Source organism: Pleurodeles waltl, chromosome 2_2 (genome assembly GCF_031143425.1).
Source record: "Pleurodeles waltl isolate 20211129_DDA chromosome 2_2, aPleWal1.hap1.20221129, whole genome shotgun sequence".
Lineage (NCBI taxonomy): Eukaryota > Metazoa > Chordata > Amphibia > Caudata > Salamandridae > Pleurodeles > Pleurodeles waltl.
In genome coordinates, this window is record NC_090439.1 from 971,002,359 (window position 1) to 971,026,556 (window position 24,198).

At 45.0% G+C, this 24,198-nt stretch overlaps 1 protein-coding gene across 1 annotated transcript in view; it reads right to left on the bottom strand.

Moving 5' to 3' along the window:
- Window positions 1-24,198, bottom strand: part of TNFRSF11B (TNF receptor superfamily member 11b) — a 79,490-nt gene that overhangs the window by 16,811 nt on the left and 38,481 nt on the right. The window contains exon 2 of the mRNA XM_069220653.1: window positions 5,656-6,025. Coding sequence (XP_069076754.1) covers window positions 5,656-6,025 — 370 coding nt within the window. The remainder of the gene's footprint in view (window positions 1-5,655; window positions 6,026-24,198) is intronic.

Consider the following 24,198-nt stretch of genomic DNA (forward strand, 5'->3'; position numbering starts at 1 on the left):
TTGTTAGACCTCTACCTGTGTGTCTCACAAGGCTTGTGGAAACTTCATCCATGGCTACAAAAAGAGTGGGGAGTCTGTGGGCCTTGGTGGATGGGCGGCAATGTACGTGCATGGTAGCCTTTACCATAGCCACAGAAGAGGCAAAAGGCAAAATGGAGTTGACATGGGGCCAAGGAGAGATTAAGGGGCCAGGCAGTGGGCCAGCTATCCTTAAAGCACTCCAGTGCGGAATTCGCCTTATCCCTGAAGAGCCAGGTACCATCGAAGGGCATGTCCATAAGGCAGACTGGACATCCCCCGAGAAGCCAGTAGATCTCAGCCAGACATTACGCCTAAGTGCCATTGAAGATGCAATCACTCTACTTAGAGAGTCAGTCATATCCAATCCATAGCAAATGGTGAAATTGGCTGCATCTCAGCTATCAGTAATAGCTGGAGTCAGTTTGACTATGGCCTCCTCCGAGACCATGGGCAGCACTTGCCCAACCAAATTCCAAACTGTATGGGTATATCAACTCAAGAGACATGCAGAACCTTGGGGTTCATGACACAACAGTCCTCACAAGCTTTGGATGTGTGCTCTGGGCTTCAGGTACCAGAGACAGACCAGTTGTGGTCTGTCACAGACATTGGTCTGTGACAGAAACCACAAGGTTTAAACTCCAATGTTTTTAGGGGGAGGGGCATGCCTAACACACTGGAAGACAAACTCAAAAAAACTCAACAAAAAGTTGAAAATAGTTTCCCAAAACGTGGACAGAGCTAGCTCTCTACAGAGCTTGTGGTGTCATGGAAAGGAAAGAAATGATGTCAGTGCACTACAGTGGTGCCTAAGTAGGTACCAAGCAATGTCACTTACAGCTCAGACGACACAGGCACAGAGCCAAATGATGCCACCATCTAACAGCCTCAAACAGGGAATTTTCTATTGTAGTCTGAGAGGTTGCATGGTATGATCTTAGCATCATTTGCAAAACTTTGTCAACTTTCAATCCACTATACAATGCTAACCTGGCACACTATCAATCAACCCGATCATCCTCTCTCTATTTTCTCAATATTTTATATTGTTTTTTTAAGTGCAACAATTGGTCATCTTCCCACATGGCACACAAAATTACACACTTGTAACCCGTGTGGAACAACTAGTATGCCTTACCATAGGCCTTACCATAGCCCACTGTTTAACATTGGCTAGATAGAGAGGGCTGGAAAATTGCTTTCTTGGATTTGTAACATTGACTGTATGCTTTTTTATTTTGCTGCTATATCACCTGTATGTACAAATGATGTGTATGGGCAGGTAAGTAATGCGTTTTCAAATACGAACCAAACAAAGCAACTATTCCCCTCAAACCAGTCCCGAAATAGACAATATTTGGTCTGTTTATTGGATCAAAGGCCTTTTCCATATCAGTTTTTAGCACTTCGGGACTGGCCCACATGTTAGGAGCTGCCTCCATAATATTAAATAATCGCCAAGTATTCTGTGAAGTTCTTTGCCTTAAAGATTAAGCCGTTTTGGTCATCATGTGTACATTTTGGCATATATGACAACAGTATACTTGCCAGAATTTAACCCAGTATTTTAAAATCCACATTTAGGGTGGAAAGAGGGTTTAATGATGCTATCACCCTTGCAACTCCGAAATCTAAAAAGGAGATTATTAAGGCTTCAGTCTCTGGAGGGGCTAATCTACCTAGCTCAAATACTGTTTTGTGCAGCATGGCCAACTTGGACACAACCTGATTCACAAAAGTAGAATAAAAGTCCTGGGGAAGCCTGTCCGTGTTGGGCATGTTTTCACAAACTAGAGTCAATAGAGATTCCTTCATTTCCTGGATGGAGATTGATTGTTTTAACACTGCCCTTTCTTGTCATTTAAGACAGTGGGGTAGGATGACTAACAGAAACCTATCTATCTCCTCCATAGTACCTTCAGCCTGACAATCATACAATCTGGCATAACACTCATAGAATACCCTGTTCATTGTCTGTTGGGAGTATTAAAGTCCCTCTTTTGAGTGTTTGACGAGGGTCAAGGAATGACTCCTGGTGTCTGGCCCAACACACTTTATCCTCAAAGCACGCTGGCACACTGTACATGTTATGACAAGTAATCTAAGTGCCAATTCCTCTCAATCAGGGTGGCCTGTACCCTCCTGGCCACTGCAAAAGCATCAAGATTGGGGCCATGGCTCACCACATTGCTTTCTAAAGCTCTGTTTTTTGCTTTATGTCACCCAGTTACTGGCCAATCTTTAGTCTTGCCCCCCCCAGAGGTCAGAATACAGTGACCCCGCATCATGACCTTAAATGCTTTTGATTCTGTTAAAAGCAAGGAGGCTGACCCATCAATCTCATCAAAGAAAAGATCAAAAAGGTAGGGTCCTCTAGAGCAGAAGCAAAACAAGCACAAGGTCTTGCAAAGTCCAAAGAAATTTTCTCCCATACTCTCTCTGAAATTTCTATAGATAGATTTATGGTGATCAAAAGTTTGACAGATACCCAGCAAATATTGCACTCTTTAACTGTGAACACTACATCATAATCCATTCTAGGCAACAAATAGGGTTCATGGAGTCTTTTCTTGTAAGAGTCTTCCATAAATTTCCAGTGTGCTCCAACTTCACCGACCGGCCTCTGACTGTATTAGGTGGAACCTGTTCACCCTCCCCAAACAGCAACCCCTTTTCAATAGACAACTCAGAAGAAACTTTGGACAAGGATTGAAGATCTCCCATCTAACATCTTTCCTTTGGCCAACCTTCAGTGACAAATTGTAATACCTTCTGCAAAGTGTTGTCCTCAGCCATGGCTTGCTTCCAAGAATCTTCAGAAATACAGGTTTGAGACTCAAAGTCAACTGTAGCATTAATACAATCCATGTTTTTTCTCTCCATTCCCAATTCCTACTCATCATTCACATGCAAATCAAGAAAGCTGCCCTCATGCTGGTAAACCAGGGACATGTTTAATCCAAAAGTTGAACTCCAATAAATGTATGCTGCGTCTTGCTAACCTTGAAGCCAGCCTTTCAGAGGATGCACTTCTATTCAACATTAATACCAGAAGTTTGTGATTGGTTTTGGTAGTAAATTGGCAATGCTCTGAGGGCAACTCTTGAACTTCTGGACAGCCCAAGAGCATGCTAACATCTCCTTCTCAATTATTGACTAGAATCAGTAACCAGGACACTTTTGTGAAGCTGCCGAACCTCTCACTTTGATCATCTGTGAACATACTGGAAGTCCATGCACAAATATTTGTGAGAGGAAAGTGTTCAATAGCTCAGTCTTGATGTGCAGGAACACACTCTCTTGTTCTTTTCCCCACACAAACTCAGTTTTTCTTTTCCTAAGATGTGTAATGGGCTCAGCTACAATAGCAAAGATGGGTAGGAATTGTTCATAAATTTCACAGAGCCCTATGAAAGACATGACTTGTTTTCTGCCCTTCAGTAGTGGAGCCTCCTCAATAGCTCTGACAAATGCTAGCACCTTCCGAACTCACAACATTACCTAAACACTCAAGCTAATGTTGCATAAATATACATTTGACACATCTGAAACACTCCACACTGTCTTTCGATCTCCCTAGAGTGACATTGAACCTATGCCCATTAGAACATCATCATCAACACATTAGGACTGTGCCCATTAGAACATCATCTAGAAAAGTCAATACCACTTCCAAATCATCCATCATTATCTCTATAACTCTCTGGAACATGGCTGTAGCTCACAGCAATCCAAATGGCATCCACATATACTGGATAATACCATCCTGGATGACAAAAGCCTTAAGGTGTTGTGATGAAGGCATGAGAGCAATTTGATAGTAAGCTGAACAAAGGTCAAGACTGCTGAATGCTGTGCCCCATTCAGTTTGATTATAAGAACATCAGATCTGGGTTGAGGCTGAACATTTATCCCTATGCATTGGTTGAGTGCTCTTAGGGCAACACAGACCCCTAGTTCATGGCTTTTCTTTCTGGCCACTATGACAGGGGAAAGCAAGACAGAACTGTCCACAGGTTCAATGATTCCATCAGATGGTAGACCGCATATTGTTGGAGCCCACAGATAACTGTACATAGAACCTACCGTGCACACTTTATCTGAGAGAACAGCATAAATATTTTTCTTAGGATCTGAGAAACGCATTCCAAATGTATGCTCTCCTTTTTGGTGGACTTCCAGAATTATTTTCATGGAATGTGAATAAATCACTATGTTTCCTATGTTCCTCATCTGGGTTGACCCCATCAAATATCTTCCTCATAGAAAAAGAGCAACTCTGTATTGCTGTAATTCTGTGTGTCAGTCCAAAACTCCCTGCGTTTCTGGTAAATTAATTTAGGATGCTCTTCATGCACTGTCCTCCCATCCCTTGATCTATCCTTTGCCATCAAATACCATAAACTGATATACTTCATCTGTTCTGAACCTGTACAAATTCAGAACCTATTTCTGGATCTTTCTTTCCTAAGATAGTTACTTGTCACTGTTTACAGCATATAAATGCCCAAGGAAAAAAACACTTTTACTCTAGTGTCGTGGCGCAAACTGATGGGGCACCCCTGCAGAATAGGAAGAGGGTTCCTGAGTCTACCATATTACACAGATAGTCATAAAACTTGAGTTGAATGGGGGCCCCTGACAGGCTCAGACCCCTGAAACATTGGGGTCCCATGCACCACAGGGGCCACAGGGACCTGTGTTGCACCCCTGTTTCACTCATGTGCTTCTCTCTATATAGAATCCTCAATGTTAGTGCATCAAGGGAACAGAAAGTTCCCCACCTTTATATTGTGGACACTTTAAAGGTTGAAAGGGTAATCAGTCATCAGTACTGATGTAATGGCAGTCCTTGCTCAAATGAAAAGCTTCAATGGAAAGAACCAAGGCTCTAATTCAGACTTTGGGGGGCTGCCCACCATCATTCTGGATTGCAGACATCTTTACTTCTGCCACCCTGGCCAGACCAGCTCTGTTGGGTAGGTGGTGTAGGATCTCTGCTGGTTGGGCCAGTAGGGGCCCTGCCATCAGAAACATGACTATCTGCCTAAATCTAGATAGAGCAGACAGGGAAAATGTACCAATAAAGTGGATTTTCTCCATTACTATTGCTTTTGCTAGGGGTAGGTGGAGAGACCATGGAGAAAGTAACAAATAGCTTTTGTAAAGACAGAAAAAGCCTAGAAATTCATGTATTTAATTATAGTGCCAGTGTCTTTTTCAATCTCACTTTGCAGATGAAGATTCTGGAGTAAATGTGCAATGAGAATGGACGAGATCACTGAAAACACCCATTTTCTAGTGGATTTCTCCCCTACTAACGTATTACAGGTGTAAGATATATTAGCATACAGTTAATTGTGTTCATATGAATTAATGTCAAACTTACTTCTGCAGAATGTCTGTCCTTTGATAAATTTAGAGGAGTTTAGTGTAGGAAGAGTACTCCTGATAATCTACGGCTTGCACAGGTGTTTTGATTAATAGTAGAGATTTTGGAATACAGACATTTCTAGAATATAAGCAAGGTCCAACAGTCATAACCCTAAGGCTATAGAGAGTATGTAAGACACGGTGTGATTATTCTTATAACCTTTGATTGCGATTCTGTGTCATTTTGTTTCGGAGACATACCTGCGAGCAAAACACCAAATCCAGTAGGACATTTTGTATGCAGCAGGCAGAATTCTAAGTCCAGGTACCATCCATCCATGCACTCGCAGACCTGGTTGTGAGTACTGTTACATTCTTGTTTCACATACTGCATCTCCTTGCAGACATTTCCACAGTAGAGACATTCCTCACTGAAGTGCCAGTGCTCAGAGTAATAATGGTCCGGGCATTGGGCACATTCGGTTTTCCTGGAAGCTGTGCAGTGTCGCTGGACATAGGTTCCGGGTGGGCACTGGTCACAATGTAGTTGATCCCAAGTTTCGGGGTCACGGTGAAGATAAGTTGGTGGCGACATTTCATGCACAGTCCACGCAACAGAGAGGCTGAAGAGCTGCAAGAAAAGCAGAACTAAATAAGCAACTGCTGTAATTCTCCAAGTCTACGCAGACAAATAACAGTCGCCAAGTACAAACTATAATACAAATACCAATAAACGTAGCATAAATAAAACGTAGTTCATAATATAACCCTCTTCCCCAAATTGTGCTACTTTTGGAAAGTAATAAAGCGTGAGATACGTCTTGAAAACATGTTTGATGTTAACCTTTTTACACCTTCGTGCCCTCTAATAGCAAATGTAGTTAGCAAATATAGTCATATTCTTTCATAACGCTTTGAAGTTTGCAATAGTAGCCCCCAACTCTAGCGTAATTGAGACCAACTAACCTGAAGCCGACAATTAAGATCAGAAATATGACATAGCTTGAATGAAATTGACATAAGCATTCTACAGACAGCAAAGATATTCTTAAGACAAATAAAATAACACCACTCTTGTGAACAATGAGTAGACCATACCGACAAACTTGAACTTCAGGACAATTATTACATATGCATTTAAAGTATTTAATATTTATAGCGTGAAAATAACCACTGGACAACAAAGCACTTTAAAAATAACAAGTAACTATGGACATTACAAAATTTGGAGGAATTAAGACATGATTTCATTCGGTAAAGTGGAGTCAGAAGAGAAGTCTTTTTAGTTTCCTGAAACCAAGGTGTGGAATAGAGTTCCACCGTCTAGGAGCTAAGCATGGGACAGCCTGTTTTGTTGTTATCGGTTTTTTGCTTTTAAGGATTTCAAGAACTAGGCAATTTCTGCCCCTGTTTTTTTGTTGGCCTCCTATGAGATTTAGTTTATTGTTTAGATAGGGCGGTATGTTTTTTTTTTAATGTATGACACACACAATCTTGCAGTTAAGTCGTGCTTTGAGTGGTAGTCTGTAAAGGTGATTTACAATTGGGGAAATATGATCAGATTTTCAGGCTCCTACAACTACTCGAACATCCACATATAGTACAGCTTGAAGAGGTGCTGTGGTTGATTTTGGAAGACTGCTAGGATAGAACTTCTTTCAACTAGATGAGTGAGCAAGTAAGTCTGTCCTATGGATTAAAGGTTTTAGTTTTCCGAGCAGGTGATCTCGATAGCGAGTTGGTTTAGTTAGCATTGAGATGTGTACATTTGAGGTGCGGTTTTTGTCTAAGATGAAGCCAAGTGATTTGCCATGGGGCACCTAGAATGGGTAGATGCCTCAGGGATGTGAAGCGAGAAGCCACTTCTGGACAGTGGGAGGGTGAGCAGCCAAGGAGAAGGGAAGTGGTCTTCAGCGGGTAACCTTTTTGCAAGAGTGATTGTATCTAGTTTACTAGATTACAAAGGGAAAGACTTCACAGTTATTACGGATTACAGCTCGGACGTTCAAATGAATAGCTGGGTCTGTCAGCATATTGATAAAAGAAGATGGTATTTCTTTGAAAGATTGTTTCTAGACGTTCTACATATAAGTAGAATATTTGAGGTTATAGGACGAATCTGTCTGGTGCATCATATTTCAAAGGATGTGAGGATGGGCTAAAGGATTTGAGTTTCATAAATTTAGATCTTGAAAAGAGGAAATATTATAACTACCTGGATACTGTTCCCTCTATTCCCATTCCAGAGTTGAGACTCTGAAGAAATGATGTATGTTTTAGTGCATTAAATGCTGCAGAGTGTCTAATATGTCTATCAATTTCCATCATGCAAGATTTTTGGACCATTTTTCATTATTTAAATATTGGCTGTGTCTGTAATGAATTTGCAATTTAGAATAGGCTTAGTAGATTGTTATTTGTGTCATGTTTTAAGAGTTAACATTCAACAGCTCTTTCAATTATTTTTCCCAAGAACATTTGAGAGCTTTTGTGAAAACGCCTAGAGAGGTTTTAACAATTTTGTGCATGAGAAATGAGATATTGTGCCTGATTTACTTTAGTATAGCATCTTTGGAGTATGAAGAAATATGTATGGAAAAAATAATTAGCAAATATTTCAAATGCACACCGTTTGGGAGTGGCTCTTCTTTGAATCTTGTAAGTTGGATATGTTTTCCATGCTTCAGTGAATTCAGAATGGATTACACTGATATTTTATGTAAAAATGTATGTTGGTGACATGGAACTGACAGCTTGAGATTTTGTAGTTAAAGGTAGGGTTCAGAAAGTGCATTATGAGGTGAACGAGAGTGCTAGGTCAGTTTATAGCTTCTTCAATTTTCAGAAGTTATATTTGGTAACCATGATGACAGCTTCATGGCTTTTCATCTGTTCTTTGAACTCAATGAGTTATTTACAAACTTTGATCGTCTCCAAATCTTTTGTAGTGACCGTGTTGTTTGTTTGCTTTTGTTGAGATCTTTTAAGTACCATGGTTTATCCTTGATAGGGGTGCTTTATTGTACCTGATGGTTATGGTTGTCTCATTATAGCAGTTGGTAAGGTCATTTGTAGAAGTTGGTAAGTTTGGAGAATACGCTATGTATTTGAGCTCTTCTGAAACGGTTCAAGGTTATTTCTGTTAGTGTTATTCTGCAAGTTTTCACTTTTTTGTTAACTTGGTTTCTCTTTGTGCAATGGTGAAGGGAATCATAAGCTGATTGGGCTAGGTGATAGTCGGAGGGTTGTTTAGAGACTTGATTTTTGGTTATTAGGTTGGGGTTTGGTTAGGGTTTTTTGCTTTTCTCATGAGTTGGGTAGGAACGGCCTGTGTCAGGCCATGGTGCAAAAATATGTGTCAGTTAGTTCTTTTGTTGGAGGATATTCTGTATGTTCTGTGGATGCTGAACTTTTTCAAAAATATGTTTCAGGAATTGTGGGTTTCCTTCATTGTCTTAAGTTCATCTAAATTGTTTTGAAAAGGACAGTCTGTGGCAAATAGGTCAATACAACTTTTTCTAAGGCACCTGCAAGTTGTTTAAATGATATTAAATGATATTTAGGTTAGAGAGACTGGACGTGTCCAAGATGGCGACTGGAGCGGACGCTTTCTAAAGAGCTCCGCTCGCGGCCCAATTTAATGCATCAAAAATCCTTACTCAACCCACCCCGGTGCCTACCGACCCGCTCACTCTGACCATCAGGGCCAGAGGAACGCACGGTGAGTGAACCAAGCCGCGACAACGACGACGGACGCGCTGAGAGATCCAGACCGTGAGAGTTGGAGTGGTGGAGCACCAGGTACTGGGAGCGCAACACTATAGAGCACGGGGGCGCTCCGGAGCAAGCCCGAATGAGCCCACGACATACGCTCAGCTGACAAGAAGGCTCGGGGAAGACAATCGCGACCGCCTTGAGATCGGTTGAATCAGAGAACACCGTCGGCGTCCCCTTTGGTGGGAGGCGGCCTCCCGTGGATCCCACATCACAGTGGCTTTTGGGCCTGGGCGGACGGCAGTCCGTTTTGGTTGAAGGTGAGGCCCCGGCTGGCGGAGTGGCCTTCCACCTACTGCAGGAAGTACCCTAGAGGGGCCGCGGGCTCCCCGGAGAGACGGCGAAACTGGGCGGATGGTCGTCCGCACTGATAGGACTGGTCACTGCGGGTCCCCATTGATATGCACGAGGCCAGCAACAACGACAACAGGGAGGCTGAAGGGATCGGACTGCAGGGTGTGCATATTGGCACGCCGGCCGCGCAGCAAGAAAGCATGCGGCGCGGGGAACGACACGCCACAGGACGCGGCGGTGTCTAAGCACAAGCTCGAGTGGGCCCACAACACATGCTCGCCTGCTGCGGAAGGCCTGTGAACATTACCGGCAACCACCTTGGGACTGAGGCACCACCAGCGGCTCATCCGAGGAGGGAGTGGCTCTACATAAGACATGCACCACGGAGGCCTAGAGGCCTGAAAGGTCAGTGGCTGAGAGGACTGGGGGAGTGGCCTCTGGCTGATTGCGAGCACCCCCCATCACAGGATTTTCCCAGAATGACAATGAGACTGGCCGAGGGGTCGGCTACATTGGTCAGGTACTAACTTGCGAGGCCTCACGAGATGGATGAAATTGCCTAACCACACGACCAAGCACTCTATCACGCGCCATGTTGATCCCCCCTTGTGCAGTTTGAGATGGATGGTTAGAGACTTTCGATGCTCATCGACCACACCAGCTGCGGGCCGCGAGAGGAGAGGAGCACCATGGAGAAACAGATTGTTTCAGTGAGTACTGGAGGAAGTAAACTGCAGGAGGACACACAAGCGTTATGCTTCTGGTTGGGAAGTTCCCACATTTGACAAATCACGAGGCCTGAACAAGGGCCCATTTGAGGGAGTCCTGACAGAACGGATCTCCCCACACACATGGGCTCAACCATATAAAGAGGACCCTTCTACAATGGCAAGGGGGAACCTTGACCCCCATCGAGAGGCACACAAGCAATGCCCGCTCCCTTGACCACATGAAGAAATGATGTCCTGCTGGGGGTGCCCTAGCCGGTACGCTGGTTGGCGCACAATCATCGCTTAGCTCCACCCATGAAAGCAACAGCAGAGGTCTCACTGGCAAAACGGCAGCCTGATGCGTGCTGGCCGAGCAGTCTGCAGCAGCGGCTGCGCCACATGCAGTAGCGCAGGCCTCATTGGAGAGGTGATACACTTATCGAGCAGTCGGAGAGGTGCCCTTTTCGAGCAGCCACCTGTGTGGATCAGAATAACACACAAACATAGTTAAACCAAAACCACCTAGGCTGCAGTCAATGGCCGAGGATGTGGTGAGAACACCCGCGAAAAAGACCGAAAGACAACCTACTGCTCTACAACCGATGAATGAGACACTGCAGAAACACTCAGCACAATTTGATAAGCTCTTACAGGCGGTAATGGACACAAAAAATACCTTGGAAGCGAAAATAGACCCAGTGGCCCTGGAAGTAAATCTACTCAGAGCAGATCACCATAAACTAGCGGACAGAGTCACGGAAACTGAAACCATGCTTACCTCAACTCAACCTGAAAACAAGGACTTACGCGACCAACTACATCGCATGGAAATGGAGGTACACCTTCTACAGTGCAGAGCGGAAGATGCGGAGGGCCTATCACAAAGGAACAATGTCAAATTCATGGGGTTTCCAGAGTGAGCGAAGATGCCCAATGCTGAAATATTTCTAGAGAAATGGCTCAAAGACAACGTGCTGACAAGTGGTGTATCGCTTTCATTCACGGTAGAGCGGGCTCATCGGATCCCGAGCAGGCCACCACGCCCGGGCCCCCAGCCTCGGCCTCTGATCGCACACCTCCTCAATTTTCGGGACAGAGATCTGATGCTACAAAGCTTCAGGACACAGGGCCCTATACAGATGGACAACAATATCATCACGGCGTATCCTGACTACACCGCTGAGGTACAACACAAGCATGCGTCCTTCACAAGGGTTAAGCAGCTTTTATGTGACAACAACCTCTCCTACTCCTTTTTGTTCCCAGCACGCCTCCGGGTGATAGATTGGGAAAGGACGCACATCTTCCCATCCCCAGAAGACGCCTGGACCTGGTTGCATGCCAAGGGATTAGCAAAAACGAATACTGACGACCCCAAACTCAATACATGGATTACCCCTCGGTCCAGGCGGCGGAATAAATCAAACACTGGGGCCACCTTCCAGGACACAGGCGGCCGAGAGTCAAGCAAAGGCCTTAAAAGATGCTAACCTGTTGACATAGGCGAAGGGCACCACCTATCGGGAAGACGAGGTCAGGGATTCAAACTCCTCACAGGACGCTCCAGTGATTCCACCTCCCCTATTTTGATCGGCCTGGAACTCACCCCATGGTCGGCAGATGACATTTAACCCTTGCCACATATTGCCAGAACTGGAAGGCCAACACGGCCATACCCCAATTTGGCAGGTGCGACACTCAGCAGATGTCTGCATCCTGACATGCCAGCCCGCACACGCCCACCTGTCTGCTTCCGGGAGGATGCACGCTGCACTCAATGAAGGAGCGGACTGTAAGGTAACTGGGGTAAGGTGGGCATGAAAACAATCCGGAATGGACCGCGGCATGCGGACCCTTTGTTATCAACGATCACGCCTCCCCATACCCCAATGGGACACCGATGGGACTGCACCCGGACCGTTGCTATCCACGGCACCTGTTGTGCCGACATATTTTGTAATGGGCTTCGCCCAAAAGGTTTTTGTTATCTTCCCAGTTGTTTCCTTACCTTACTTTCCTTTGCATGGATCGGTGGTGGGGGACTCGAGGTGGATACACACAGGGGAAAACACGACAACGTGATGAAGATACGCACAGCAATACTGGTGCATATTAGGGGCACTTTGTTGGTGCCCACAGCACTAGACACCCCCTGGCACCGATGGCCATGGACACATATAATATAGTAACGTGGAATGTAAGGGGGATGGGCAACATCTCCAAATGTTGCAGGGTATACGCATACCTCAAACGACACAACATACACATAGCAATTTTAGAAGAAACGCACCTAACACAGGAAGAATTAAGTAATCTTAAGAGTAAGTGGCCAGGGTCAACACATGGTACCACGACATCAGCACTTGCATGAGGTGTGTTGGTATGGAATGCGCCAGAAGTTCCATGCATAGTAGAACATCAAAAGATCGATGCAGAGGGTCGATATGTTAAACTTGAAGGGTTATTAGACGGTAAACCACTCACAATAATAGGACTATATGCTCCAAACACGAGGCAAGGAGCTTTTTTACTGTCAATCACCTCCTAAATACTCTGAGATCCCACGATAAACTGCATTTGGGGAGGCGATTGGAATTGTGTGCCCGACATAGATAGGGATAGATCTCACCCCCCACTGGAGGGCGCCCCCAGTAGGAAAACCACTCAGGCGCTGCAGACCTGGATGTCGGATAGGATGCTGAGGGATATCTGGCGTATCCTACATCCCCTAGATAGGGAATACTCCTTCTATTCCCCAGTCCACTGCCTGCACACCCGCATAGATTTATTGCTCTGCTCAGTAGACCTAATCAACAACTTCAGAGGGGCGTCATACTTAGCCAAAACCATATCGGACCACTTCCCGCTGACAGCCAATGTGCAATGGGGCCGAACAAGCACACTCATTCCTACCTGGCGCCTTCAACCAGAATTGCTCCTCGATCCTCCATTCCGTCAAGAAATGATAAAACACAGCTCCACATATTTTGAACTAAATGGAGAGACTGCGTCATCGCGAGCAGTAGAATGGCATGCCCATAAAGTGGTGGCTAGGGGCCTATGTTTAACAGCGGCTGGGTGAGTTCGGCGCACATTGTCCCATGAACTACTACAGATAGAAACCGAGCTCCGAGAAGTGGAGCGAGCGGTGGCACTGGGCACAACTACCCCAGAGACTTTACATACATTGCGCACACGCAGAAATTAGGTTGACTCTCGGTTGCGCAAATTTGACTTCCGCCACTATACTGCCAGAACACATTTGGAGGGAGATCGCTCCGGCAGGCTGTTAGCCTGGCTGGTGTGAGGTGAACAACGGCATATCCCAATTGGAGCCATACGACTGGACTCTGGGGTAGTGGTTAACACTCAGACAGAAATAAATGATGTGTTTAGGCAATACTATAGCACCCTATATGCTGCAAAACCCGCCCCATCAGCAGCGCAACAAGCAGACTTCTTCCAAACACTCCCCCTACCCAGCTTATCTATGTCCCACAGGGAAGCACTAGAGGCACCCATAGAGTCTGAGATTCTTCAGGCTCTAAGTCAATTAGCACGTAACAAGGCGCCTTGCAGTGACAGCCTGCCGGCCGAATATTACCATACATTCACATCACAGTTAATGAAGCCATACATGGAATTGCTACAAGAGGCACTTATGTCGGGACAACTGCCGGACTCTCAACGGGAGGCGGTGATAGTGGTCCTCCCTAAACCGGGTCGCGACCCCTTGGATGTCCGGTCGTATTGTCCCCTTTCCTTGCTAAACCTGGATTGCAAGCTTCTAGGAAAGATACTTGCGAACCGCTTACTACCGTTGATAACAATGCTGGTCCACGAAGACCAATCGGCTTTATTCCCGGGTGCAGCACCTTTGTAAACATCAGAGGCCTCATACGACTCATGACAGATGCCCCAGACTCAGAACATGGATGTGTAGTGGTATCCCTCGATATAGAGAAGGCGTTTGACACCTTGGGCTGGCCTTTCCTGCTGGAAACACTGAGCCGCATGAAGTTTGGGAGGGTATTCATGCGGTGGATTAACATACTGTACTCCGACCCTACTGCCCGGGTTAAGACAGGTGGGATAAAATCGGAACGGTTCCCTATCGGGATGGCACAAGACAGGGATGTCCACTATCACCGCTATTATTTGCCTTGCTGATCGAACCATTGGCGGCACATCTACAATGTAGGGCTCAGGAATGGGGGACACCAGACGGCAATAGACACCAGATCGTCTCCTTATACACAGATGACGCCCTAGTATATCTGCACAATCACACATCCTCACTGCCGGGACTATTACAATTGTTGAATACATTTGGAAACCTATCAGGCTTACAAGTCAACTGGTCAAAATCCTGCCTGTTTCCACTGACACCGATCCCCCTGGATCGCCAAACCAACACTTCGACACATTGGTTACCATGGTCGTATAGTACTTTTAAATACCTGGGCGTACAAATATACCATAACGCAGTCGACCTCAGAAAAGGAAACTTAGGAAGGGTGCTCAGGGCCACCAGAGGCTTCTTACCATTCTGGCGCTCACTACCGTTATCACCAATGGGGAGGGTGGCAATCGCGAAGATGCTTATACTCCCAAGATTGCGTTACCATTTTTCTGCTCTGCCACTGATAATCCCCGGAGACCTCTTCACTTCACTAAACAGCCTACTGACTGACTAGATTTGGGGACATGGACGTAGGTGTGTAGCACTTACTGATATACACCTGCTGCTAGCACAAGGAGGCCTAGGCGCTCCAAATTACAAGCTATGCTACACAGCTGCACAAATACACTGGACCTGGCGTTGGCTCCGGGATTCCCCGAATGCTGAAACTAAGGTGATACACTCTAATTTATGCCACACCAATGTGCTACAGTGGCAGATCCCAGTAGCCCATTACGTCAACGAAATGTCTTGATGGAAGTGGCTCATTGGTGCTGGGGTCGTTACATACTGGGAAGAACTCAGATCCCACCATTCTCACCAAGGCTCCCGCTACTGGCTACTCCGGGGATTGGGAAGGTGGCTGCACAACAGAGGCAGTCTCTATGGCCCGCTAAGGGCATACAGACAATAGGAGACATATTCATAGAAGGACACATCATGACTTATGCTGAAATCATGACCACACATGACGTTGAACGGGGATGGTTCATAGCGTATGGGGCGCTACAGCAACTCGTGTGCCGCACATGGCGTTGTGGAGATGGAGAACCAACGACCTCCCCCCTCTTGCATTACTTACTATCAGACCTAGGCGACCACTGTGGCACATCCCGAATATATGCCCTCCTACTTGGCAATTCGGACATAGCACAAACGAAGGCAAAGGCGAGATGGGATAGGGTCCTCCCTGCACCGCTGACTCAGCAGGCTTGGTGCGCCGCACTTAATATGATTTGGTCAGTGTCACGCAACCCTACATTCCGTTACATGCAATTCAATTATCTACATTAAACATACCTAACCCTGCACAGGCTCCAGCGTACGTTTCCCCAAAATAGCCGGGAATGCACCAGATGTGGCGACTCTGACGCCACATTTTACCATATGACGTGGGAATGTCCGCCGGTATTGCGGGCCTGGCACACCATAACTACATTAACCACAGAGTTACTGGAATTTCCAATCTTCGCCATGCCAGAATCTTGCCTGCTGGGGATCCGCCAAAAGTCTAAGAATAATAAACAGGTGCAGAAGTGCATTGACTTAGCATTCATGCTGTTCAAGCGCCTTTTGGCTTTGCAGTGGAAAGCACCATCCACCCCAGACACACAGCGTTGGTTGCGTGACCTATTGAAGTGGGCAAGAGCGGAAGCACAGGTACTACACTCTCTCCGGGATAAGGGGCTGATAGTTAAGGGGTTGGATATGTGGGACACTTTTGTTTCCTCAATCAAGGCTAAAGATGATATTTGACCTCCATGATAACAAAAACAGCATAAGACGAGCACGCAACTAGTACGTCAGATACACTGTGTGGAGGATATGATAATGTGCACACATACGAGGAGTGGTCCTAACACGAGGCACTACGCCCCACACGCCAAGTATTTCCAGAATCAACCAGAATACCATAATGAACTCAACAGGAGCATAACGCACCGCAGCCCCCGCCGACATCTGTGCTGGGCAACAAATATGCAAAGGGAACAAAGAGCGATGTGTACTCACCACAGTACCCTGTAATATGCCTAAGCATACATAAATGTGCGACGCTAATACATACAACGTGATTGGTTGGACACAAACTCCAACCTTAACTAAGACCGAACAACACCAACCATCAATTGCCATACTGTTGATTGAAGCAGATGACCTCCCGGGATAAGTGGGAGTCAAAGGATGCCCTTCTTCACCTTCATGCCTTCCCGATTCACTCACATACCCCCCACCAGTGATTCCCCTTAAGAGATTATATACCCTCCAATCTTTATGTCCATATTTTGTATGTTTTGTTCTGGTTTATATACGTGATATGTAACTAAAACAATAAAGAGATTTAAAAAAAAAAAAAAAAAGTTGGAGAGACTGTGGTGGAGCATTTTCAGAAGTGTTTGTGTTTGGAATGCCACACCCCCTTTTTGTATCAGTTCTTGTGGAGGATAGAATAGTCTTTAGATATTAGTATGCCATCAGAAGTATGTGAAATAGAGCAAAACAAGGTTTCTGTGATAAATAGGTCTAGAATGAATGACGTTAGTAGATTTGCTATTTCACATACGTGTGCCTGTGCTGCTGTTGCATTAACGAGTGCACATTTTTAGGTTTGTTTAGATAGTGTTGTTTTGTTGTTTTAATCTGTCAATTTTAATTTGGATATGGTTTCCAGGTGAACTCCTTTTTTGCGTTTCCTTTGCACAGGTTGATGTCTATTTGTATACTAGAGTATAGAAATGGACATCTTTGTATATCCAACATAATGTCAGAGTTATAGGAAAGATTTAATTGCAGAGTAGTGAATTCTTTTTGTCTCAGATACAATGGTGTGTTTAGAAATATTAAATTTAGTTTCTGATAACTGCAAGTATGAGTAACCAGAAGTATTGTAATTTATTAATAGTAAAAGTTCCTCATTAGATGTTTGGTAAAATTATCATAGTTGTGGTTGATTTTGTCTTGCATCACGGTGCTTGCATTTCAGGAACATGTGCCTGCATTCCAAGCTAAGAGTGATGATTTCAGGGGCACCCTGGTTAAGAGCACCCCACTTTTCAAGAAATGAAATGATGCCTTTTGACTTCCCTGAGTGTTGATCTGCTGCATTAGAAACTGAAAGTGGGCTGGCCTAAATAAACTTCCAAAGGCTATTTAGTGCACAGTTGGGAGCATTCCAGGGGGTCATAAAGAGCTTGCTCGTCTTGTTAATCGACAAGTCAGGGCAAGTCCCCATGTCAGAAAGGCTGTCCAGCAAAAGGCAGGTAAGAATAACATTAATTTGCAGATTCACTTGCTTGTAGACAGATTAGCGGTTGCAATAAAGGTTTGGGTGGTGCTAAACAGGAGGGTAAGCTGGACCTCCTGTCTCAAAGTCTCAAAGTCAGGTGAGAGATTGTGCTTTTAGTCTGATCCAGTGCTTTAAATGGAAAAATAGAAGTGCAGGTACTCTGTAGCAGAGTACCTGCTTGTTTCTGAGAAGTGCCGGTACTCTCCAATTAAAAGTATTGCGGTTTTCTTGAGATGTGCCGGTACTCTCCCTCTCAAAATAAAAAAGTGCTGGTACTCAGTACCGGAGAGTACCGGCCCATTTAAAGCACTGGTCTGATCTTGAAATCTTCAGTTTTCGTGGCACAGCTCCTTTGTAGGGGTTCCTGGCTTTTAATGTAATGAGATCAGCAGGAGATTCTCCGTGTTTGAGGTCTGACCCAATTTGTCAGCTTTAAGCATTTTCAGTAGCTGAGTCCTCCATTGTATCTCTATTTGCTTTTGTCCATCTAAACTTTTGAAAATGACCATCTTTTGTGTGGTATACCCTCCGACTTTTGCCTTGACAACCCTATTTTTGAAGAACCTGTTTTTGTTGGCCTAAGGACTCTGCATATTTTACTCCTAATAACCATTGATAAAGTGCTTGTGCTCTCCCTTCCAAACATGGTGAAATTGTTATACACATAATTGTCACATTTAATTTACTTAAAAGTCCCTAGTAAATGGTATAACCTGTACACGGGACCTGTACATTAAGTGGTACCGAGGGCTGTAGCACTCATTGTGCCACCCACTGTAGCACTGTAAAACATGAGATTGCAGTCTGTGTGTGCAGTTTTAAAACTGTATTTAGATCTAGCAAATTAAACCTTTTGCTAGGCTTAAACCTTCTTCTTTAATACCCCAAGTCACCCCTACGATAGGCCCTAAAGGGTCACCGAGCAGGGTGCATGTTGTTTAAAATGTAGGACATGTGTACTTCAGCTATACAGGGCCTGGTAGTGAAAGTCTCCCAAGGTCGATTTTCACTATGGCAAGTCTGCCTCCCATAAAGAATCACTGTATTACCTTATTACATTGAATAGGTGATAACTTCAGTTCGGGGACAGCTAGTAAAATACTTCTTCTACTCATTTGAATTGTAATTTAAAATCCCTTTTAATGGTAAAGTTGGATTTTAAATTACTATTTTGAAAATGCCACTTTTGGAAATTTGGGAATTTCCTGCCTAACCCAAATGTGCCTTTCTGTCTATGCCCTGGTTCACATGACTGTTAATGGGTCTCATGGATATGATATGTATTCCTCCCAGACATTGGACAAAAGGGCTTTGGGTGCAATGAAGGGTGGTCCTCTCCTGAACAGGATAGCCTGGGGGTTGTATCCTTCCTGAGCTTCAAAGGTTAGGCTGAGTGCTGTACTCAGGCCCATCCTGACTTCAGAAGATGCCCGCCCTGTTTTTCATGGTAAATGCAGCACACACCTGTGCCTGCCTGCTTTTTGTTACCCTAGTCAGGCTGGAACCAGACTCAGGAGAAAGGGAAAAACTGACTAGCACCAGTTTATGATTAGACAAATGGGGTGTTTCCCATTCACAGGCTGGCACTGGGAATAAAAGTGGCACCCCAGAACGTCCTGGAACTGGGAAGATTCAGAAGAAAGACTGCCCCGCTGTCTGACAAAGGAAGGCCAGACTGCCTTGCTTTGGAACCAGGACCCTAGAAATTATTCCAAGTGTCAGTTGGCTGACCTCCTGTTTGAGTTAAAGGGACACAACCAGCTTCCAGTGACCTCTCCTGCTTTCTAGCTGACCAGACCCAACTGGACCTAAACTGGTCCCCTCTGCTGGCCTCTGTGGGAGTAAGACCTGATCCCCCAATTGCTGTCTCAAGGTCCTGTACCCTTAACTGGAGTCAGAGTTTACTCCTCCCTGCTCAAATGGTGGCATCACCGAATCTTATACAAAATGCTGCAGAACAGTGCAGGGCCTCGCATTGCAGCACCTTGCCGCCCTTGATTGGTGGCCTCATCAGATCCAATGTAGATCTATGCACAACCTTGCATCGCAGTGCTACGCAGCAAGTACTGCACACCAAGGACAAAAGTTACAACTACAAGCGGGCAGCACCTGGTCCCATACTTGACCAGCATTCCATGTCAGTTCATCTGAACTTTTGACTTTGTCACTGTCCAGATACCTGCAGCCGGAGATTTGTTTCTTTTTGGTGCTCTTTTCACCATCAACTTTAAAATCTCATAACCAAGGTTCTACTGATTGGATTTTTGTCATTTTTATGTCATTTAATTTATTACAATATTCTTCATGTTTCTAAATTGGTGTGTTGTTGTTTTCCTGATTTGTGTTTTCACTTTACTGCTGTTTGGGTGTTGCACAAATTCCTTACATATATTGACTGTAAGTTAAGCCTGTCTGCTTTGTGCCAAGCTATCAGAGGATGAAGGACATTTTTTCTTAGTGGCTTTTGTGTTTCACCCTGTCAAAAGTTGTGATTATTACTTGAGTGGGGCTCTCACCCCTCTCAACAAATACCCCAGTTTCTTATATGCAGTATGTCCTTTGATGTCTACGATTTAGACACTGCCAAATTACATTTTAATTGATAGGTAGTACATAGTGGGATCTAGTTGGAGTGTTACCAAATCCCACGGGTCTTACAAGTGCTATCACACACCTTTTGGGCCCATAGGTCAACAAAACGTTGACCCTTTAGACCAGTTTGAGGCCCTCAGGAGCTTTTAATTTCCTTGCTGGGAAAAGAGCATGGGTGGAAATTAAAATTAAAACAAAGTTAATGGGGATCTCAGAGGCTAATCAAGTTTGGTGAATACTAAACCTGGATCTGTACTCTTCCACCAAGCAATTCACAAGGATAATTGAGACTTTGGGGTGCAAAATGGATTTAAACATTTCACTTCTACATACGCTTGCCTATGTATAAAAGGGTAACAAGGGATAATTTTGTTGATGCATGAGCATCTCCCTTTTTGTCCTCCAACATATTTTAGTCAGAACTTGACAATTCCTGCTCTAATTTGGATGCCAGTCAGGATCTCTGTTGCCTTGTTGAAATGAAGTTCATTACATGTGAAGTTGGAGTCTCCTTTACAACTGGGGTTGTATTTGTGGACCTCCTTGAGTCTTTTCTATTACTCTGAGTACCAAGAGTTACACAACAAAGACAGGACCACTAAAAAATAGTTTGTTTTCAAAATAAAGAGTCAATAGTTTGCATCCAAAGCTTGTGTTCTAGGTGGTGAAGGACCATTTTAAGTTGAAGGAGGTCTTGAAGATGTTCAAGAAAAATCTCCATGTGATTGCCATTTCAGAGAAGGATACTTGGGGAGCTTCTTCATGATTTGTTAAAATGAAAGTATTAATGGATAGCCTTGTCACAGAACAAGAGAAACCATTGTCCAACTTGGAGGTGTTGTAAAAGGCTGCAAAATGAGGCATGGAGAACAATTTAGTGGAATCAGAGTGGAGCACACCTATACAGTATTCAGCCTGGCAAATGGTAGACAGAAATAATGCACATAAGAAGATAAGAAAAATGGTAAAGGAGTTTTCATCCTTGAATAAGAAATATTTTAAAGTAAGGAATTAACACTTAACTTTACCATGTTAAATGCAATGAGTGTGGGAGAAGCTTACTTTTCCACCAGGGGAACATGCATAGAACACCCAACTAATAACTAGAACTATGACCTCTGAAAGCTGAAGAGGGGAAGGAGTGGACATGCACAACACGCAACTGTGGTGCTATGCAAAAAATAGGGAGACATTTGTTTTGGCCAACTATTTTAGCCACTAATATGTGGATGATGATTCCACACATTACTCAAATTCAGCACCACAATAGACCAGTGACAAAAAGAGCACGCATTATTGGGAGGGGACAGTATCTGTACCTTCAGGACCGCCTAAAATACAGCAGAATTCATTTATTTTCTGTTGTCATATAAGGTCCACATCGTGTGCCCTGAAAATGCAAGATGCACTAAATAAGGTCATAATTGTGCTGGACTTGCACATTTCTAAACATCAGACTGATAGTGTATATACATGGTAAGCTGACTGTGTTTAATTTTAACTAAACCAAGAGAACACCTGTTTTCTATGAATTACTTTGTGGGCTTCTTGTAATATCCTCTACGATGGTGGAACACAGTGATGTTCATGCCATGGCTCTCATGGGATAGCACATTTGAGAGTTTTGTATGCCTTCACTCTATTCATCACCCAACTTTGGTCAGTGAAAAATAGAATGTCTCTCAAGAATGTGATTGAGAGCATTTTTATTTTAATCCTTATTGTTTTATTACATTGCAGTTTCCTGACTAGTACGATTGGATGTTGCCTCATGTGTCATATATCATTCAGAAGCACTCCATACCCAGCGCACTTGCCTATATGAAAACACACTGGCCCTCATTCTGACCCTGGCGGTTTGTAACCGCCAGGGTAGAGGGCAGAGGAAGCACCGCCAACAGGCTGGCGGTGCTTCCGGGGCAATTCTGACCGCGGCGGTAAAGCCGTGGTCAGAAAAGGGGAACCAGCGGTTTCCCGCCGGTTTTCCCCTGCCCCAGGGAATCCTCCATGGCGGCGCTGCATGCAGCGCCGCCATGGGGATTCCGACCCCCTTCCCGCCAGCCTGTTCCTGGCGGTTTACACCGCCAGGAAGAGGCTGGCGGGAACGGGTGTCGTGGGGCCCCTGGGGGCCCCTGCAGTGCCCATGCCACTGGCATGGGCACTGCAGGGCCCCCCTAACAGGGCCCCATTAAGATTTTCAGTGTCTGTAAAGCAGACACTGAAAATCGCTACGGGTGCCACTGCACCCGTCGCACCCCAGCAAATCCGCCAGCTCCATTCGGAGCCGGCTTCATCTTTGCTGGGGCTTTCCCGCTGGGCTGGCAGGCGATCTGCTTGAGATCGCCCGCCGGCCCAGCGGGAAAGTTGTGATCACCGCCGCGGTCATTTGACCGTGGTGCGGTGTTTGGGCGGTTTCCGCCCGGCGGGCGGTGCCCACCGCCCGCCGGGGTCGGAATGACCCCCACTGTGTCATAGATGCCATGTTTTCCAGCTCCATGTGCGGTATGCTGCTCCAGTTCAGGTTTTTTCCTTTGAAATCTGGGATTTGTACTTCTGTTTTATAGTGGATTAAGCAAGACTAAAAGTCCCAGAATTCAAAGAAAAAAACTGAACTTGAGCTGCACATCACGCACAGACCTGGAAAACTTGGCAGGGCTGCTGTGTGTTGTGCTTTCAACCTCCGGTGCAAAGCCACACACTGTAATCCACTGCATACACACAAACAGAAACCAAGCATCACTTTGTAAGTGAGTCTTTCTAGCCCCTGTCCAAGGGACAGAGAAGGCTATTGCAGCTGCCTGTAAACCGGGCTTAAAAGAAGAACTACTGTACCACCATTCAGTTAGAAAGTAACATGCCTGGTACTGTGCCGCAGCTGCAGTATACAGACTTGAGGGGCTTGGCCCTACTGATCATGGGAGGTGAGATAGAAAGAGATAAGAATAGAGAGGCAGCACAAGGAATGGTTGTTCAAATTTAAATTAGTCAAGTTTATGTTTTATGCTATGGGGGAGCAACTACTTATGTGCCAGATGAGGGACTCCATCACCTTTTAGGCACAAGCGATGGTAATTACATCAGAGGTAAGGCGAGGCCTCAATTTAGCCAATTTAATATTGTCTGCCTGGGGGTGCACACTTATGTGGCCCATGGTGGGTTCAGCATTGTTCCAGAGAGAATAGCGAGCTGGGGCAGGGTGGACTGGACGAGTCAGGTAGAAGGGGATGGTCTTAGGTAGTTTGCTACTCCCATACTTACATCTGCATTATTGATTTGATGTTGAGAGGGAGGAGTCAATAGGAAAGACATAGTTCTGGGACATTATTCATCTAGGTGTTGGTATAGTTCTATTCCTGTAACGGTGGAGAGTCATTTGCTTGTGGCTTGTATAATACCGGTGAGTGCTCTAAATGCCTGCTCAAATCCTTTTTAGGTTGAGAGTGCAAGCGCTTTTATCTGTTATAAGTATTGTGGGCTTCTAACCTCGCCCACCTCGTGCCTATCAGTTTGACCTGTTCATAGGATTGCCTTTCAAAAATCACTTGATGTCATTGGTAATTGCTTTACGTTTGTCCCGCCTTGAGGCTGTTTTTGTCACGCCTTGCAGACTGCCCCTTTACATGAATTATTGCACGATTACCGATATACTTTAGAGTGGGAGAACCATTTCTTTTGTCTCTCCCCTTCATGCTGCATGGCAGCCATAGCGCTCACAGTGCGAACAGGCATAACAGCGGGAACTCGACTGGTGGTAATAGAGCGCTGGTCATATTATTCACAGTTACCTAATCAGAGTCATTTCTTGTGGCTCTGCCCTTAAAACACCTGAAATTAGTGAATGCTTTACTAAAACAGAAATCCTCATCCCGGCACAGCAGGTGAGCTGATACTACAATATTCACTGCACTTGGGAAAACTCTACCCATAATGCTTTGCAAACATTCTTTTTCACAACATTCTACTCATAA